Source organism: Rana temporaria, chromosome 6 (genome assembly GCF_905171775.1).
Source record: "Rana temporaria chromosome 6, aRanTem1.1, whole genome shotgun sequence".
In the NCBI taxonomy this organism is placed as follows: Eukaryota; Metazoa; Chordata; class Amphibia; order Anura; family Ranidae; genus Rana; species Rana temporaria.
In genome coordinates, this window is record NC_053494.1 from 55115238 (window position 1) to 55130149 (window position 14912).

The 14912-nt window shown below is 42.8% G+C and overlaps 1 protein-coding gene across 2 annotated transcripts in view; it reads right to left on the reverse strand.

Moving 5' to 3' along the window:
• Positions 1-11616: 11616 nt before the first annotated feature.
• METTL9 (methyltransferase like 9) overlaps positions 11617-14912 on the reverse strand; it is a 54415-nt gene continuing 51119 nt past the window's right edge. For both annotated transcript variants that reach the window (XM_040356825.1, XM_040356826.1), the window contains one exon: positions 11617-14591. In XM_040356825.1, coding sequence (XP_040212759.1) covers positions 14389-14591 — 203 coding nt within the window. In that variant the 3' untranslated portion in view covers positions 11617-14388. The remainder of the gene's footprint in view (positions 14592-14912) is intronic.

Below are 14912 nucleotides of genomic sequence, written 5' to 3' on the forward strand. Positions count from 1 at the left end.
GTAATGGACTTACACTGTCGGATCTTAGGATGCAGTACCGCGGCCGCCGCTGGGGGCATTTCTCGTCGTAATCCAGCTTCGGGTATGCAAATTAGCACTTACGGAGATCCACAAAGCTTTTTCCCTTCGTTAAGTCGCCGTAAGTGTTAGTTTGCCGTCGCAAAGATAGGGCTACTTTTACAAAGTGTAAAGTTAGTACACCATGTAAAAGTATACCCGTCTTTCCCGCGTCACTGTCAAATTATTTTAAAAATTTTTCTTTTTCCCGCCACATCTCTTTTTTACACGTCGCGATTCACAAAACTTGGCGCAACGTAACTTCGCGCAAAGCACATCGGGAAAATAGCGTCGGGAGCATGCGCAGTATGTCTGGCGCGGGACTCGCCCCATTTGAATTGGCCCGCCTTGCGCCAGACGGATTTAAGTTACACCACTGCAAATTTCCAGGTAAGTGCTTTGTGGATCGGGCACTAACTTGTGTAATTTGCGGCGGTGTAACTTAAATCACAAAAGTTATGTTGCGCCCGCTGGTTGTGGATCTGGCCCAGTACTCATACTGGTGCATCCCTAGTTTCAGTTTAATTTTGTTTTAGAGTTATAATCAATATAATGAACCACAAAACAAATGGACAGATCTGAAGATGTATGAATATTCTACGGATTACCTATTATATCATCAAGAACTCATAAAGCATTTACTAGGCTGAATCAATAAACTCTTGATGTTCCGGACCATAAACTTTTATTTTTATATGAGGAACTGGAATCTGTGTCAGCAGCATTACGCTGCTCTAGTGAGTCTAATTATGAAGGTGCGCACTGTCAGAGGTTTGTGTATGACACATGCAGCCTCATTAAAAAAAGCTCTCTCTTTGTCTGGATGTAGAACACCATGACTTTGCTTGTGTAATGCTCTGAAGCACATATACAAACATTTTAAAGGGGAGGTTAAAATAAGGATGGAACAGATCTCCAGTCAGGACATAATATTGGAAGAAAAACAGTTTGTTATTAAGTGTCTTTGGTGGAATCTCCTCCATGCTCCAACATAGGGAACCTCCAACCCAACTTTCCTTGGGGGAGATCTTCACTCTCAGATTTCTCTTACAGAGACACCTGCTGGTGCAGTCTGGTATTATCCTAAACATAATTATTAACCACTTAACCCCCGGTCCATATTGCTGCCCAAAGACCAGAGCACTTTTTGCGATTCGGCACTGTGTCGCTTTAACTGACAATTGCGCGATCGTGCGACCTGGCTCCCAAACAAAATTGGCGTTCTTTTCTTCCCCACAAATAGAGCTTTCTTTTGGTGGTATTTGATCACCTCTGCGGTTTTTAGTTTTTGAGCTATAAACAAAAATAGAGCGTAAATTTTGAAAACAAATTATATTTTTTACTTTTTTCTATAATAAATATCCCACAAAAATATCTAAAAAAAAAAATTTCCTCATACGATACGTATTCTTCTACATATTTTTTCATAAAAAAAATCGCAATAAACGTTTATTGATTGGCTTGCGCAAAAGTTATAGCGTTTACAAAATAGGGGGTATTTTTATGGCATTTTTATAAATATTTTTTTTTTTACTAGTAATGGCGGCGATCAGCGTTTTCTTTTCGGTACTGCGACATTATGGCAGACACTTCGGACACTTTTGACACATTTTTGGGACCATTGGCATTTTTATAACGATCAGCGCTATAAAAATGCATTGATTACTGTAAAAATGCCACTGGCAGTGAAGGGGTTAACACTAGGGGGTGGGTAAGGTGTTAAGTATGTGTGTTCTAACTGTAGGGGGGGAGATTACCAATCTTCTGTTCATACATTGTATGAACAGAAGATCAGCATTTCTCCCCCTGACAGGACCGGGAGCTGTGTGTTTACACACACAGCTCCCGGTCCCTGCTCTGTAACGAGCGATCGCGTGTGCCCGGCAGCGATTGTGCCCGCCGGGCACGCGCACGGGAGTTGGGCGGCGAGTGGGGGGCGCGTGCGCGCCACCGGAGCCGACGTTATATTACGTGCTCTCGCGTATTATATTACGACTTGCCACCGTAAAACGACGGTGGGCGGTCGGCAAGCAGTTAAAGTGGTTGTAAACCCTTACAAATACCCAGTGAAGTGACTGGCCTCGGGTGATACACAGAGATGAAACAAATCCTCCTACATAAGCTGTACCTGTCTATCTGCAGCACTTTCTTTTCTACATCCATTCAAAGCGCTGAATTTTAACCACTTCCCTACCCGCCCATAGTGAAGTGATGTCTCCGCAGGAAGGATCTCCCTAGGGCGGAGATATGCAATTAGCCGACCTCCAGCTGTTGCAGAACTACGATTCCCATGAGGCATAGAAAGACTCTGACAGCCACAAGCATGAAACCCAGAGTCAGAGGCATGATGGGATTTGTAGTTTTGCAACAGCTGGAGTTCCGCTAATTGCATGTCCCTGCCCTAGGGGCTCAGGAGCAGATGCGCGTGCTCGGCAGCCATGATGTCCGCCGGGCACCCGCGATTGCCGGATAACAGAGCTGGACCGTGGATCTGTTAACCCCTTGATTGCCCCTGGTGTTAACCCCTTCCCTTCCAGCGACTTTTACACAGTTATCCGTGCATTTTTACAGCACTGATCGCTGTATAAATGTAAATGGTCTCAAAAATGTGTCCAAAGTGTCCGATATGTCCGCCACAATGTTACAGTCACGATAAAAATCTCAGATCGCCACAATTACTAGTAAAAAAATACCATAAATCTATCCCCTAGTTAGTAGACGCTATAACTTTTGCGCAAACCAATCAATATACGCTTATTGTTTTTTTTGTTTTTTTTATCAAAAATATGTAGAAGAATTTATATCAGCCTAAACTGAGGATTTTTTTTTTTTAAAATGGGATATTTATTATAAAACAAAGTATCACAAAATCTATGAACTGAAGTTCAAATGATAAACAGCACTATGAGCTGGTGAATTCCAGCTCCAATAGAGATTAAAAAGAGAAAAATTAGGTGATGTGATAGGTGATCCTAAAATAGGTATTAGTGCACCCTACACCAATTAAAAGATTCACCAAATAGTGGATTACTCCCCCTCCGGGGTGCAGGCTTACCACAGACAAGAAAAACAGCTGTTTTTCCTACTAAATCACACCATCCATATTCCTCCGGGTACTGTCAGGATTATTCTCAGTGGAGGTACATAAAAGACAAAAAGAGCACAAGAATAGTGTGATATTGCTTAAAATGTAACCCCCAGGTAAGTTTAGGAAAAAAGCCCCACTAATAATGCCCGTACAGAAAATCAATTGCAAATTAACGTATAAGGATAAACTAAGGGTTCACCGCTGTCACCGCCGTCCTCCACACACAGGGGCCGCACAGTTTGCTGTGAAGCAAGTATGGTAATAAGACCTGGCTGGTTAGCAGTGGAACGCAGTGTGTCTTCCTTGTTGCACCATTGTAGCCACGCCTTGACGCGTTTCGTCACTTCCGACTTCGACAGAGGGCGTCCTCTGTCAAAGTCGGAAGTGACGAAACGCCATGGCTACATGGTTGGTTGCTAAGATGCTCTCGGCTATAGGAACCAATGACACACCCCAACCCCATTTCGCTGATGGCCTGGAGATTCCTGTAAAATACGGACATTACATTGTATGGCCAGCTAGAGAATCTCCCAGCCAGCCTCACGGCCAGGAATGCAAAATTGGTCGCTAGAACACCAGCAACCGTCAGCATCCTTGCAACCCACTGGCACATATAAGGAAGATATCCCATATGTATGACAATTTCCTAGCAAATACCCCGCTCTGAGCACTGGCGTCTGTCTGTATGCCAACCTGATGTCAGTCTTAATTACCGGCAGTGTCCTAATCTGCAGACTGGCAGTACTTACTTTAGATTTGTCACAGCCAAAGCCACAGATTCTTCAAGTGCATCAATTTAGGAACTACTTGAACCTGAGTTTTGTAGGGCTTTCATGAATTGGGCACAAGCTTAACCACTTCAGCCCCAGAAGATTTGGTTGCCCAATGACTGGGCCACTTTTTGCGATTCGGCCCTGTGACGTTTTAACTGACAATTGCGCAGTCATGCGACATTGCACCCGAACAAAATTTATGTCCTTTTTTTTACACAAATAGAGCTTTCTTTTGGTGGTATTTGATCATGTCTGCGATTTTTATTTGTTGCGCTATAAACAAATACAGAGTTTCTAGGTAGTTGAGTTTAGAAGTATTTTTTGGAACGCAAAAAAATGCGTTCAGGACGGATGTTCAGAGGCATTTGTAATGCCAAATGCCTGTAACAGCTTGTAAACGCATTTAAACATGGTAACTCACGTTTAGACACATTTAGTTGCAGGCATTTTTTATTTTGGCTGTTAGAAAAAAAAAAAGATTCTAACCACAAAATGTGGCAAAACGCAGCATGTAAACACAGCAAAACAGATGTTTTAAACTATCTGTCAAGTTAAATCGTTTAGGAGAGGTTGTAAAAACATCCCATGTACATGAAGCCTAATGTTAATTTTAGGGTAGGACTTGGATTGGATGAGGGTGAGACTATGGATACTCCAGTAACTGTAAACTCAAAATTGAGGACTCTAACTCTACAATTTCAGGGCGAAGGCTTCCCCTTTGAAGTGTTTAGATGAACAGCACATAACAGGGACTCCTCAACTGGAATACAGTCCTGAGTATGCAAATAGTAACTGCTGATCTCCTATCTCCGTTTCCTGATCACTGTGCAGCCATGTGCAAGGTCCCTCAACTTCTGTACTCCAGCTGCCTGTGTCCTGGATCCTTGGAGGGGGGGCTTTCTATAAATGCTCTGGGAGGATAGAACAGAGATCCCCCAGCCAAACAGTAGCTGGGACCCCACAAAAGGTGCTTGCAGTTTCAGGCAGATTTCCCAGGGATGCCACAGCCCTCAGGCTGGGTCTTACTCCCCCAGGAACAATAGACTTTTGCTCTGGGTTTCAGCCTATGTATATTGTGATAAAGTATGAGATTATTCCTGCACTACCATGTAAGAAGGATGAGAGAGTGAAACTGCAGCAGGTTCGTAGAAAATCAATAGAGTGATGTCAAAGTGCAGCATGCATATAAATCAATATCCTAAATATGCATTGGTGTCCATGGAGGACTGCGCAAAGTAGCAAAAACAGTGTGCAAATCAACAAAAGTAATGTGCAAAAACAAACATATTTCTTATGCAGGTGCAAACGCTAAGACCCAAATCAACTTCCTTGCAGAAGGACTTTGTCAAGCAAATTATTTTTGTGCTCAAAACCACTATTACAATCAAACCAAGGGAGTAGCGATGGGGGCACACTATGCCCCAAGTGTAGCCAATATAGTATTAAATAAGTGGGAATGGGAAACAATCTTTACAAATCCAAATAAGGCACTTATATTTTACAAAAGATATATTGATCACTTCATTCTGTTGTGGGAGGGTTCCAAAACAGATTTGGAGTCACTTTGGTTAAAAATCAGAATAGGATTGGTACAAAGACCTTTAGGGCCACTGAAAGAAATGGGTTTGTACCAATCAAAAGTTGCCACTATCCCCAATGGCTGGGAGCGGTCCCAAAAGGCCAATATATGTGAAATAGGAGAAATTGTTATAGTCTAACTGACTTTTTACATACAAGCAGATGTACTCACTAATAGATTTCATGAAAAAGGATATTCACAAGATGTGTTCACCAAAACAAAAAAACAAGTCTTGGCCATGGATAGAAAAACACTATTGACTACAAGGGAAAAAAACTCTTTTAGAGGAGATTTATCATTCATTTCAGGCTTCCATAGACAGTACAAAAAATTAGAAGATAAGAACTTGCAAACAACTCTACCTTCAAAACCTAAATTAATTTAAAGGAGAGCCCCTGGGCTAAGAAACATCATTGTGCCCAATGTCCCTGACCCCCTGAAAAAAACGTCTACTTTTCTTGATGGATCAGGCTTCCATTACTGCACTAGGTGCAAGGCATGCCATACCACCAAGAGATCAGGGAAGAAAATTTGTAAATTTCAATCTACGATTACACAAAAAGAATTCACCATCAGACCGTTCATTTCCTGTAACTCTGACCATGTGACATTTGTTGGAGTGCCCTTGCTCCCTTCAATATGGGGGCAGAACCACACGACAATTAAGAGTTAGAAACAATGAACACGTTGCAAACATCAAAAAGGGATTCCTGAACCATCGTGTATCGAGGCACTTTCGTTTTGTTTCGTTATCATAATAGGGATCCCCAATTACTTACCTTTTATGGGATTGATTGAATCACAAAACACTGGAGGTGTCACGATCAGGCATCAGGCTCAGAGGCCAGTAGCTATAGCAGTTGAAGACAGGTATACAGACAGTCACTTCTGGCAGATGACACAGGCTCACCTGAGGTGCAGAGTCTAAGTGCTAACCAGTGTTCACCAGAGCTCCTGATGGTGGAGATGGATTTTGCTGTGTGTTAGCACCAGGTCACGGTCCTCAGGATCTCCCCACCAGGAGGTGAGCAAGCTGGGGTCCAGTAGCGGATAAGCAGATAAGGGTTAAACAGCAGCGTGGTCAATAAACAAGCCAAGAGGTCAATCACGAGTGGTTGCAGGTTGGGATCAGGCAGTAGAGTAGTCAAGGAACAAGCCAAGGGTCAATCACAAGTGGTAGCAAATACAGATGGCAGCTGGGCAGACAAATAGCAAGGCACTGGCTGTGAAGGCACAATAACCTAGCACAGAGGAAGTGCTGAGACAAGGCTTTTATAGGAAGTTCATGGGAGGAGCAAGGGGTTCAAGGTTCAACAACAATCAAGACACAAGGCAGAGTATTCCAATGGATCAGATATGTTTATCCAGCAGATCAGACAGGGAGCTGTCCAGCATCCTAGATAGCTTAATGGGAAGATTTTTTTCCACCACAAATTCTACTTCACCCTGTATCTCAACAGGTGGAGGAGGTGGAAGAGTTCTTCCAGGAAAGGGATTTTCACTAAATGGTTTAAGTAGCGATATGTGAAAAACAGGATGAATTTTCATACTATCAGGAAGTTTTAAGCGAAAGGTAACCGGATTGATTTGAGCAGAAATTTTGAATAGTCCTACAAACTTCTGGCCCAGCTTTGCAGATGGAACATGGACCTTCAAATTTTTGGTTGATAACCAAACTTTGTCACCCACATGAAAGGTAGAAAATGATCTGCGATGTCTATCAGCAGCCTTCTTGTAACATTCCTGAGCCTCCCTCAAAGTTTCGATCAATTTCTCACGAATCTCCTGCAATGTATTTAATTTGTTGGTAACAGAAGGATTTGAAGTTTTGAATAGGGAGATCAGGAATAAAAACTGGATGATACCCATTGTTTAAATAAAAAGAACTTTGAGAAGTGGCGCTATGTTTAGAATTGTTGTATGCAAACTCTGCTGTAGAAAGAAAATACACCCAGTCATCCTGAAGATAACTGAAAAAAACATCGAAGGTACTGATCCAAGGTTTGATTGGTCCTCTCAGTCTGACCATTAGACTGGGGATGAAAAGCAGAAGACATATTAACTGTTACACCTAAGGCCGGGTACTAACGAGCAAACATGTACGGTGAAACCGGTCCGTCGGACCGTTTTCACCGTACATGCCTGCCAGAGGGCTTCTGTACGATGGTTGTACTAACCATCGTACAGAAGTCCTCGCGTAAACATTACGCGGGGCGTGTCCGCGTCGTCGCTGCGGCTGTTGCTTACTAGCATAAGATTGGATTCTGCATATGTTTACCCCTGTATATATGTATCTGTGGATGTCAACCTAACTGTATTGTTACTGTGGATCATATGAACCCATTTCCGGTTTTGAACAAATAAACAATAAAAAAATATATAATAATAATTAGAGGAGGACATGTCTATAGCCAGTCAGACCCTCCGGGAATTTGGTTGGGTGTTGAACATTCAGAAGTCAGTGTTGGTACCGACTCGGCGTCTGGAGTACCTAGGGTTGATCCTGGACTCCTCGGAGGTGAGACACTCCAGATTGCGGTGAAGTTGTTAGCATCCCGCAAATGGTCGTCTCTTCGTTTTTGCATGCGAGTCCTGGGCCTCATGGTAGCCTTGTATGCCCAATTCCACACTCGAGTCTTGCAGAAGGAGATCCTGTCCAAATGGAACAAATCTCCTTTGTCTCTAGATCAGATTCAGGCAAGTCACCTGGTCAGGGCCTCTGAGTTGATGGCCAAGATCCCTCGGCTTTTCAGTCAGGGAAGTTGCTCCTTCCCTTCCAGTGGACTGTGATCACGACAGACGCCAGCCTCACATGTTGAGGGGGGGAGTCTGGGGGGTCCAGTAGACCCAGGGTCGATGGACTCCGGTCGAATCCCACTTGCCGATCAATGTACTGGAGCTTCGAGCGATCAGGCTGTGTCTATCCTCGTGGTCGCAGAGGCGACAAGGGCATCCAATCAGGATCCAGTTGGACAATGCCACGGCCGTGGCTTATGTCAACCAGCAAGGAGCTCGGCTGCGGCGTCGGAGGTCGCTCACATGCTGCGATGGGTGGAAAGGAGCGTGCTCTATCGGCTGTTTACATTGCAGCCGTAGAAAACTGGCAGGTGGACCAAGTCGCCAGATGTTGGACAAAGGGGAATGGTCGGTACATCTGGAGGTGTTTCAACTCCTCTGCTGGAGGTTGGGCACGCCAGACTTCGATTCAATCGCAAGGTGTCGAGGTTCGTGGCCAGGTCCAGAGATCCCCGGGCAGACGCGTTGGTGGCCCTGTGGGGTCAGTATCGGCTAATCTATGCCTTTCCTCCACTGAAGTTGCTTCCTCATCTGCTCCGCAGAGTAGATCCCGGTGATTCTAATCGCTCCAGATTGGGCCAGGCATCCCTGGTACGCCGACCTCATGCGCCTTGTGGCGGATGCACCTTTTATCTCAAGGTCCCATTCTTCATCCTGCTTTACAGTCGCTTGTTTTAAGGGGCCGAGGTCTGTCAGATTCGGTCATTTCAACCATGCTGAGGGCACAGAAGTCATCTTCCCGGTAGATCTACCATCGCACTTGGAAGGTCTACATCTCTATGTGCGAAGAGATGGAGTGGCGTCCACGGGCATATTTGGTTTCCAGGGTCCTGCTGTTTTTACAGCGTGGAGTGGATCAGAAACTTGCCTTAACCACTTAAGGATCGCCTCCTGCACATTTACATCGACAGAATGACACGGCTGGGCACAGGCACATACCTGTACGTTGCCTTTAAGAGCCCAGCCGCGGGGCACGTGTGCGACCCGGTCCAAAGCTCCGCGCCCGCAGACCCGATCGCCGCTGGTGTCCCGCGATCGGTCACAGGAGCTGAAGAATGGGGAGAGGTGTGTGTAAACACACCTTTCCCGTTCTTCACTGTGGCAGTGACACTGATCGTCTGTTCCCTGATATAGGGAACGACGGTCAGTGACGTCACGCCTACAGCCACACCGCCCTACAGTAAGAATCACTCCCTTAGGGCACACTTAACCCCTTAGCACCACCTAGTGGTTAACCTCTTCACTGCCATTGTTATTTTCACAGTAATCGGTGCATTTTTATAGCACTTTTTCGCTGTGAAAATGACAATGGTCCCAAAAATGTGTCAAAAGGTGTCCGCCATAATGTCGCAGTCACGAAAAAAGAAAAAAAACGCTGATCGCCGCCATTAGTAGTAAAAAAAAAATGAATAAAAATGCCATAAAACTATCCCCTATTTTGTAAACGCTATAAATTTTGTGCAAACCATTCGATAAATGCTTATTGCAATTTTTTTTTACCAAAAATAGGTAGAAGAAGAATACGTATCGGCCTAAACTGAGGAAAAAAACAAAAAGTTATATCTTTTTTGGGGATATTTATTATAGCAAAAAGTAAAAAATATTGCATTTTTTTCAAAATTGTCGCTCTATTTTTGTTTATAGCGCAAAAAATAGTGATCAAATACCACCAAAAGAAAGCTCTATTTGTGGGGAAAAAAAAGGACGCCAATTTTGTTTGGGAGCCATGTCACACGACCGCGTAATTGTCAGTTAAAGCGACGCAGTGCCGAATCGCAAAAAGGGGCAAGGTCCTTAACCTGCATAGTGGTCCGGGTCTTAAGTGGTTAAGCACTATTAAGGGACAGATTTCAGCCTTGGCTGTTTTCTTTCAACGACTCTTGGCGACCCATTCGCTGGTGGGTACGTTTTAACAGGGGGTTTGACTTATGATTCCCCCAATTAGACCACCGCTTCCTCCATGGGATTGGATTATGGTGCACTCGGTTCTTTAGGAGCCTCCCTTTGAGAACATCAGACAAATTCCTCTCTTGACACTATCTCAGAAAGTGGCTTTTCTAGTGGCCATCACTTCTGTCAGATGGGTTTCTGAGTTGGCAGCCTTGTCTTGCAAGTCACCATACTTGGTCCTTCATAAGGCTAAAGCGGTGCAGACTTTTCATCTAAATGAGGACATTTTATTCCCTTCGTTATGTCCTCGGCCGTCGCATCGCAAAGAGGCTGCGTTACATACTTTAGACTTTGTACATGCTCTTCGGGTGTACCTGTTTGCTACGGCTCCATTCCGGAGGTTGGACTCGCTGTTTGTGGCAGTATTTGGTCCGCAGAAGGGCCTGGCGGTCTCCTCGGCCACCATGTCTCGGTGGATCAGGCAGACAGTCATTCAGGCCTATGCCCTTAAAGGGCGGGCGCCTCTCTTCCCTGACACGGCACACTCGACCAGGGCTATTGGTGCCTCCTGGGCTTTCTGAAATCAAGCATCTGTCTCACGTGTTTAAGGTGGCGACTTGGTCATCCGTTCACACCTTTTCCAAATGATGTGAGCGCATCTTCGGATGCCTCCTTCGGCCGCAAGGTTCTGCAGGCGGTCGTTTAAGGTTGCACCTCCTCCGTTGAGGATCTCTGCTTGTTTGGGGTGAAGTTAGTGCTTTTGTTGGCTATGCCCACCCCTCGTTTTTTTTGACACTGCTTGGGGACATCCCATATGTCAAGACTTGAAAAGGCTGTGTCCGTCCATGAACGAAAAGAGAAAACGGGATTTTTGTACTCACCGTAAAATCCTTTTCTCTGTTGTCCATGGACGGACACAGCACCCACCCCTCCATTTAGGTTTGTACTGCTTTTTGACGAACTGAGTTGCTGACTGCACGGTGAGGGGTTATGACCGGAGGGACCGCCCTCTGGGCAGGGCTGTTTAACTCTGTTAAAGTAACATGTATTTAAATATCTAACATGTTCTACCTAGTCCTCTCCTATAAGACGGAACATAACCCATATGTCAAGACTTGAAAAGGCTGTGTCCGTCCATGGACAACAGAGAAAAGGATTTTACGGTGAGTACAAAAATCCTATTTTTTGTGTTATCATTCATATTCTCTGAAAAATGGTCAAGAAATCACAAATTCTGACAGGGTATGTAAACTTATGAGCACAACTGTATAAAGATACACATACCTCCATCTGAACTTCTTCTTTATAAAATGATACTTGGCTCATATAGTTTTGATGACACGTCATCTACACTTCCCCATTTAAAGTATGTGTTGCAACATAATAAAACAGAAAACATTAGCTGCTTTGCATTCTAATACCAACAATGTAAATTCCAGACTTAGGACTCTTTATTGTCAATGTTAAAAGACATGCTTTTCACTGGCAATCAAGCTTGATCACAACGAACAGTTGGACAATTCACAGTTGTTCTCATGTTGACCGTTTATTGCAATAGTTGATTTTTTCTTTTTAAAAAGCCAATGAACCTAAAATGCAACTTATTCATGACCGCTATGGATACCATTTCCAGACAATCATTCCAGCAAGTTATCAGAGCTGAAGAAGATATACAGCACATGAGATAAAACTGCTGACAAACCACTGATATCCTGTTGAGTAAACACTTAGGGACACCTAGGGTAGCCTAGAATCCCAGCACGTTCAGAAAAGGTATAAACAGACGTCAATGGAAATTATGCAAATCCTGATTTTCAGAGTGCTAGATGTGCAGTGATTGAATGTGATGGTGCAGGGATGAACAGCAGGTTTAGGTACTAATGGCCATATCTTTTTTTTAGATAATGTATATGCCATATTCAGGCCAAAAATTACAAGAACCAGTGGAGGCTCATTGAATGCCACTAAGATATTTATTTCCCACCTAGGTATAGGAATTACAGATGTGTAATAGCACCAAATTAGGCTTAATCTGAAGTAAACTGAATTGGGGTTTGTATTATAAAGGACACATGCTTAAAGAGTAACTCCACTTTTGTTGAAAAATAAAAAATTCCCCTCTGGATGATCGATGTACATTGCAAGGATTTTAACAAATTTTGTTGCAGATTCTTATCTTTTGTTATGCTGAAGAAATAGCCGTTTGTCTGTGTCCATGTGCAAACAGAATGTGAATAGGAGTGATTTCATAACTATCAATCAGCCAATGCACTTGCAGGGTTCAAATGAGAAAAGCTGTAGGATGTATATGCCTTTAGATTTGATTTCCTTGTGGGAGTATCTTACCAAAAATGACATCTTTATTGCAGGGGAGGCCCAAAATCAAATTTGTATCTCGGTGCAGACGTTGGGGAATATCAGTAAGCCAATCACATAAGTGTATGTGTGGTTCAAAAACCATCTGTGTATAGAATGCCTCCAGGTTGCCAAATTGCATTGCAATTTACAGAAAATGACAACACTGCAGATTAAAAAGGAAAGGTAATTTTTAATAGAATTCGATTACAAATATGACTTGCGTAGCAATTGTATAACGCTATACTATTGGTTTGTCCCACAAAAGTGGAGTAATTCTTCAATAAATATGAGGCATAGGAAGACAGTGTAGCAAGACACTCCCTGTCCTAAAATGGCTAATGTAACAAGAGATTATCTGTAGCCTCACAGAATATTAAAGGAAATAACATGTATAGGCTTTTTACATTATCAAAACAACAATTAGATTTGAAAATCATGAACAGAAAAAAGAAAACCCAAATATACTCCCTTGAGTCTGAAGCCCCCATGCACAAGCAAATATATTTGAGTTTTAAGTGTAAAATAGGGATGTAGATATCATTTCATAATTGATGGTCTCTATAAAAGATAATGAATAAGTAGAACATGATGAATAAATAAAAAATGTAAAAAACATCACAACTATGATTTAGGGTTTTATCAAACAGTGTGTTAATATAATGTGTGAGATAGGAATATGAAATATATAAGAACCATGGCGGAAAAAGCAAGCCAACACATAAAAAGAAAACTGCACCAAGAGAAACTCAGATTGAACAGGCCGCATGTAATGTGGTAGCATAGCAATCCTGCACTCTGTCACTCATGTCTTGCAATACATCATCACAACTGAAAGGTTAGGTTTTTCCTGGTTTCACCACTAAATCCAAAACTTTATGGTTATAACTAAAACAGGAAGAGAGAGAACTTCCTGCCTAAACAGATGTCACCAGGACAGATTTGTTGTCCATGTAGCATTGGTCACCAGAGAGGGTGAATGTCCTCAGATGGGTACAGACAGCATTAAAATACTTTGAAACAGTTATCCACTCTATCCCTGGCAAAAAAAAAAAGAATAATAATTTTGCCTAAATAAGACTGAAGCCAAGGCTTGGATACCTGTCCTGGATACTTGTTTCCTTTCAGCGATTCGTAAGGTAAGGATAAGGATAACAGCCTGGAAACCTGCAAAGTCAGCAATTCCATGTTTGTTACAGTATATTTCTATCCATGTCCTTTTTGAAAGGAAACCTGTGCTGACCTCCTGAAAATGCCAGCTGCTTGGCTTTCATGATGATTCAATGGCTTCAATCGTCTCCAAGTTACACACTGGAAAGTTTCTCTGGCCATGGCTTAAATGAGTCTGAAGGATGGCTTGGACTGTAGGCATTTAACATGATGTACCAACGTGTGTAAGTGATCGGCAGGTACACATTCTCTATGATGTTGGACAAGAGGGTGTCCCAGGGAGTCCATCACAAGTTAATGGTAGTAGCTCAGAGGTTCTTCTTTGTATTATTTTTGTAAGTCAGGTGGTGTTTTAGATTAGTAACCCTTTAACGAACATTTTATGGCACATTTTTTTTCATCAGCACACAATATCCCAGTCACATAAAAATGTGTTCACATTTTGTTGAAAAGGTAGCACGGTTGATTTGGTTAAAAAAGGTTTCCTGTCCGAAATTCTGTAAATACAGAAACACACACACATACAACACTTATATATATGCATTACACGCATGGTTCTGTTGCACATACAGTAAAAAGCTGTCCTTGAATTAGTTCTTTCTTTCCTACAAAAGTCATTTTTTTTAGCATTTTGGCTCAGTAGGAACTTTGAGGGCCTTCTCATTCCCCAGCTGTTAAGTCTACACAGGCCGAAGAACAAAGACAGCATCATCCAGAACATAATAGTCATTGTACATGTCTCCTTCACATAAATATGGAAGTCGGGTAAAGGTCTCCACAGCGAATCCAGCTTCCTCAAATACATCAGCCAGGCTGTTCACTTGCTCTTCCCACATGGTTCCATTAACCTGCATGATCTCGGCTGGCTTCTCCCACTTCCCACCTGTCAGGAAACATGAGCACACATTATTTTTTTTAAGCATCTGCAATGTATACTGGGAACTGTGTGCAAGCTGAATATCCACTTGACCTCCGAATTTTTTTTTTTTTTTTATAAAAAAATAATTAGCAAGTCAAAAGACATGCATCACAGAATAAAAAAATATTGAAGAAACAAAATGGCGTATGAAATGGCACAAAACAAGATCACATCTGAAGGAATATTATACAGTACAAAAGATAAGATGCATATCCAATACCCCCCTGCTTTACATATCCCTGGCTACAGGCCATATAAAGCAAGACTATGACTTCTCAAGGATGA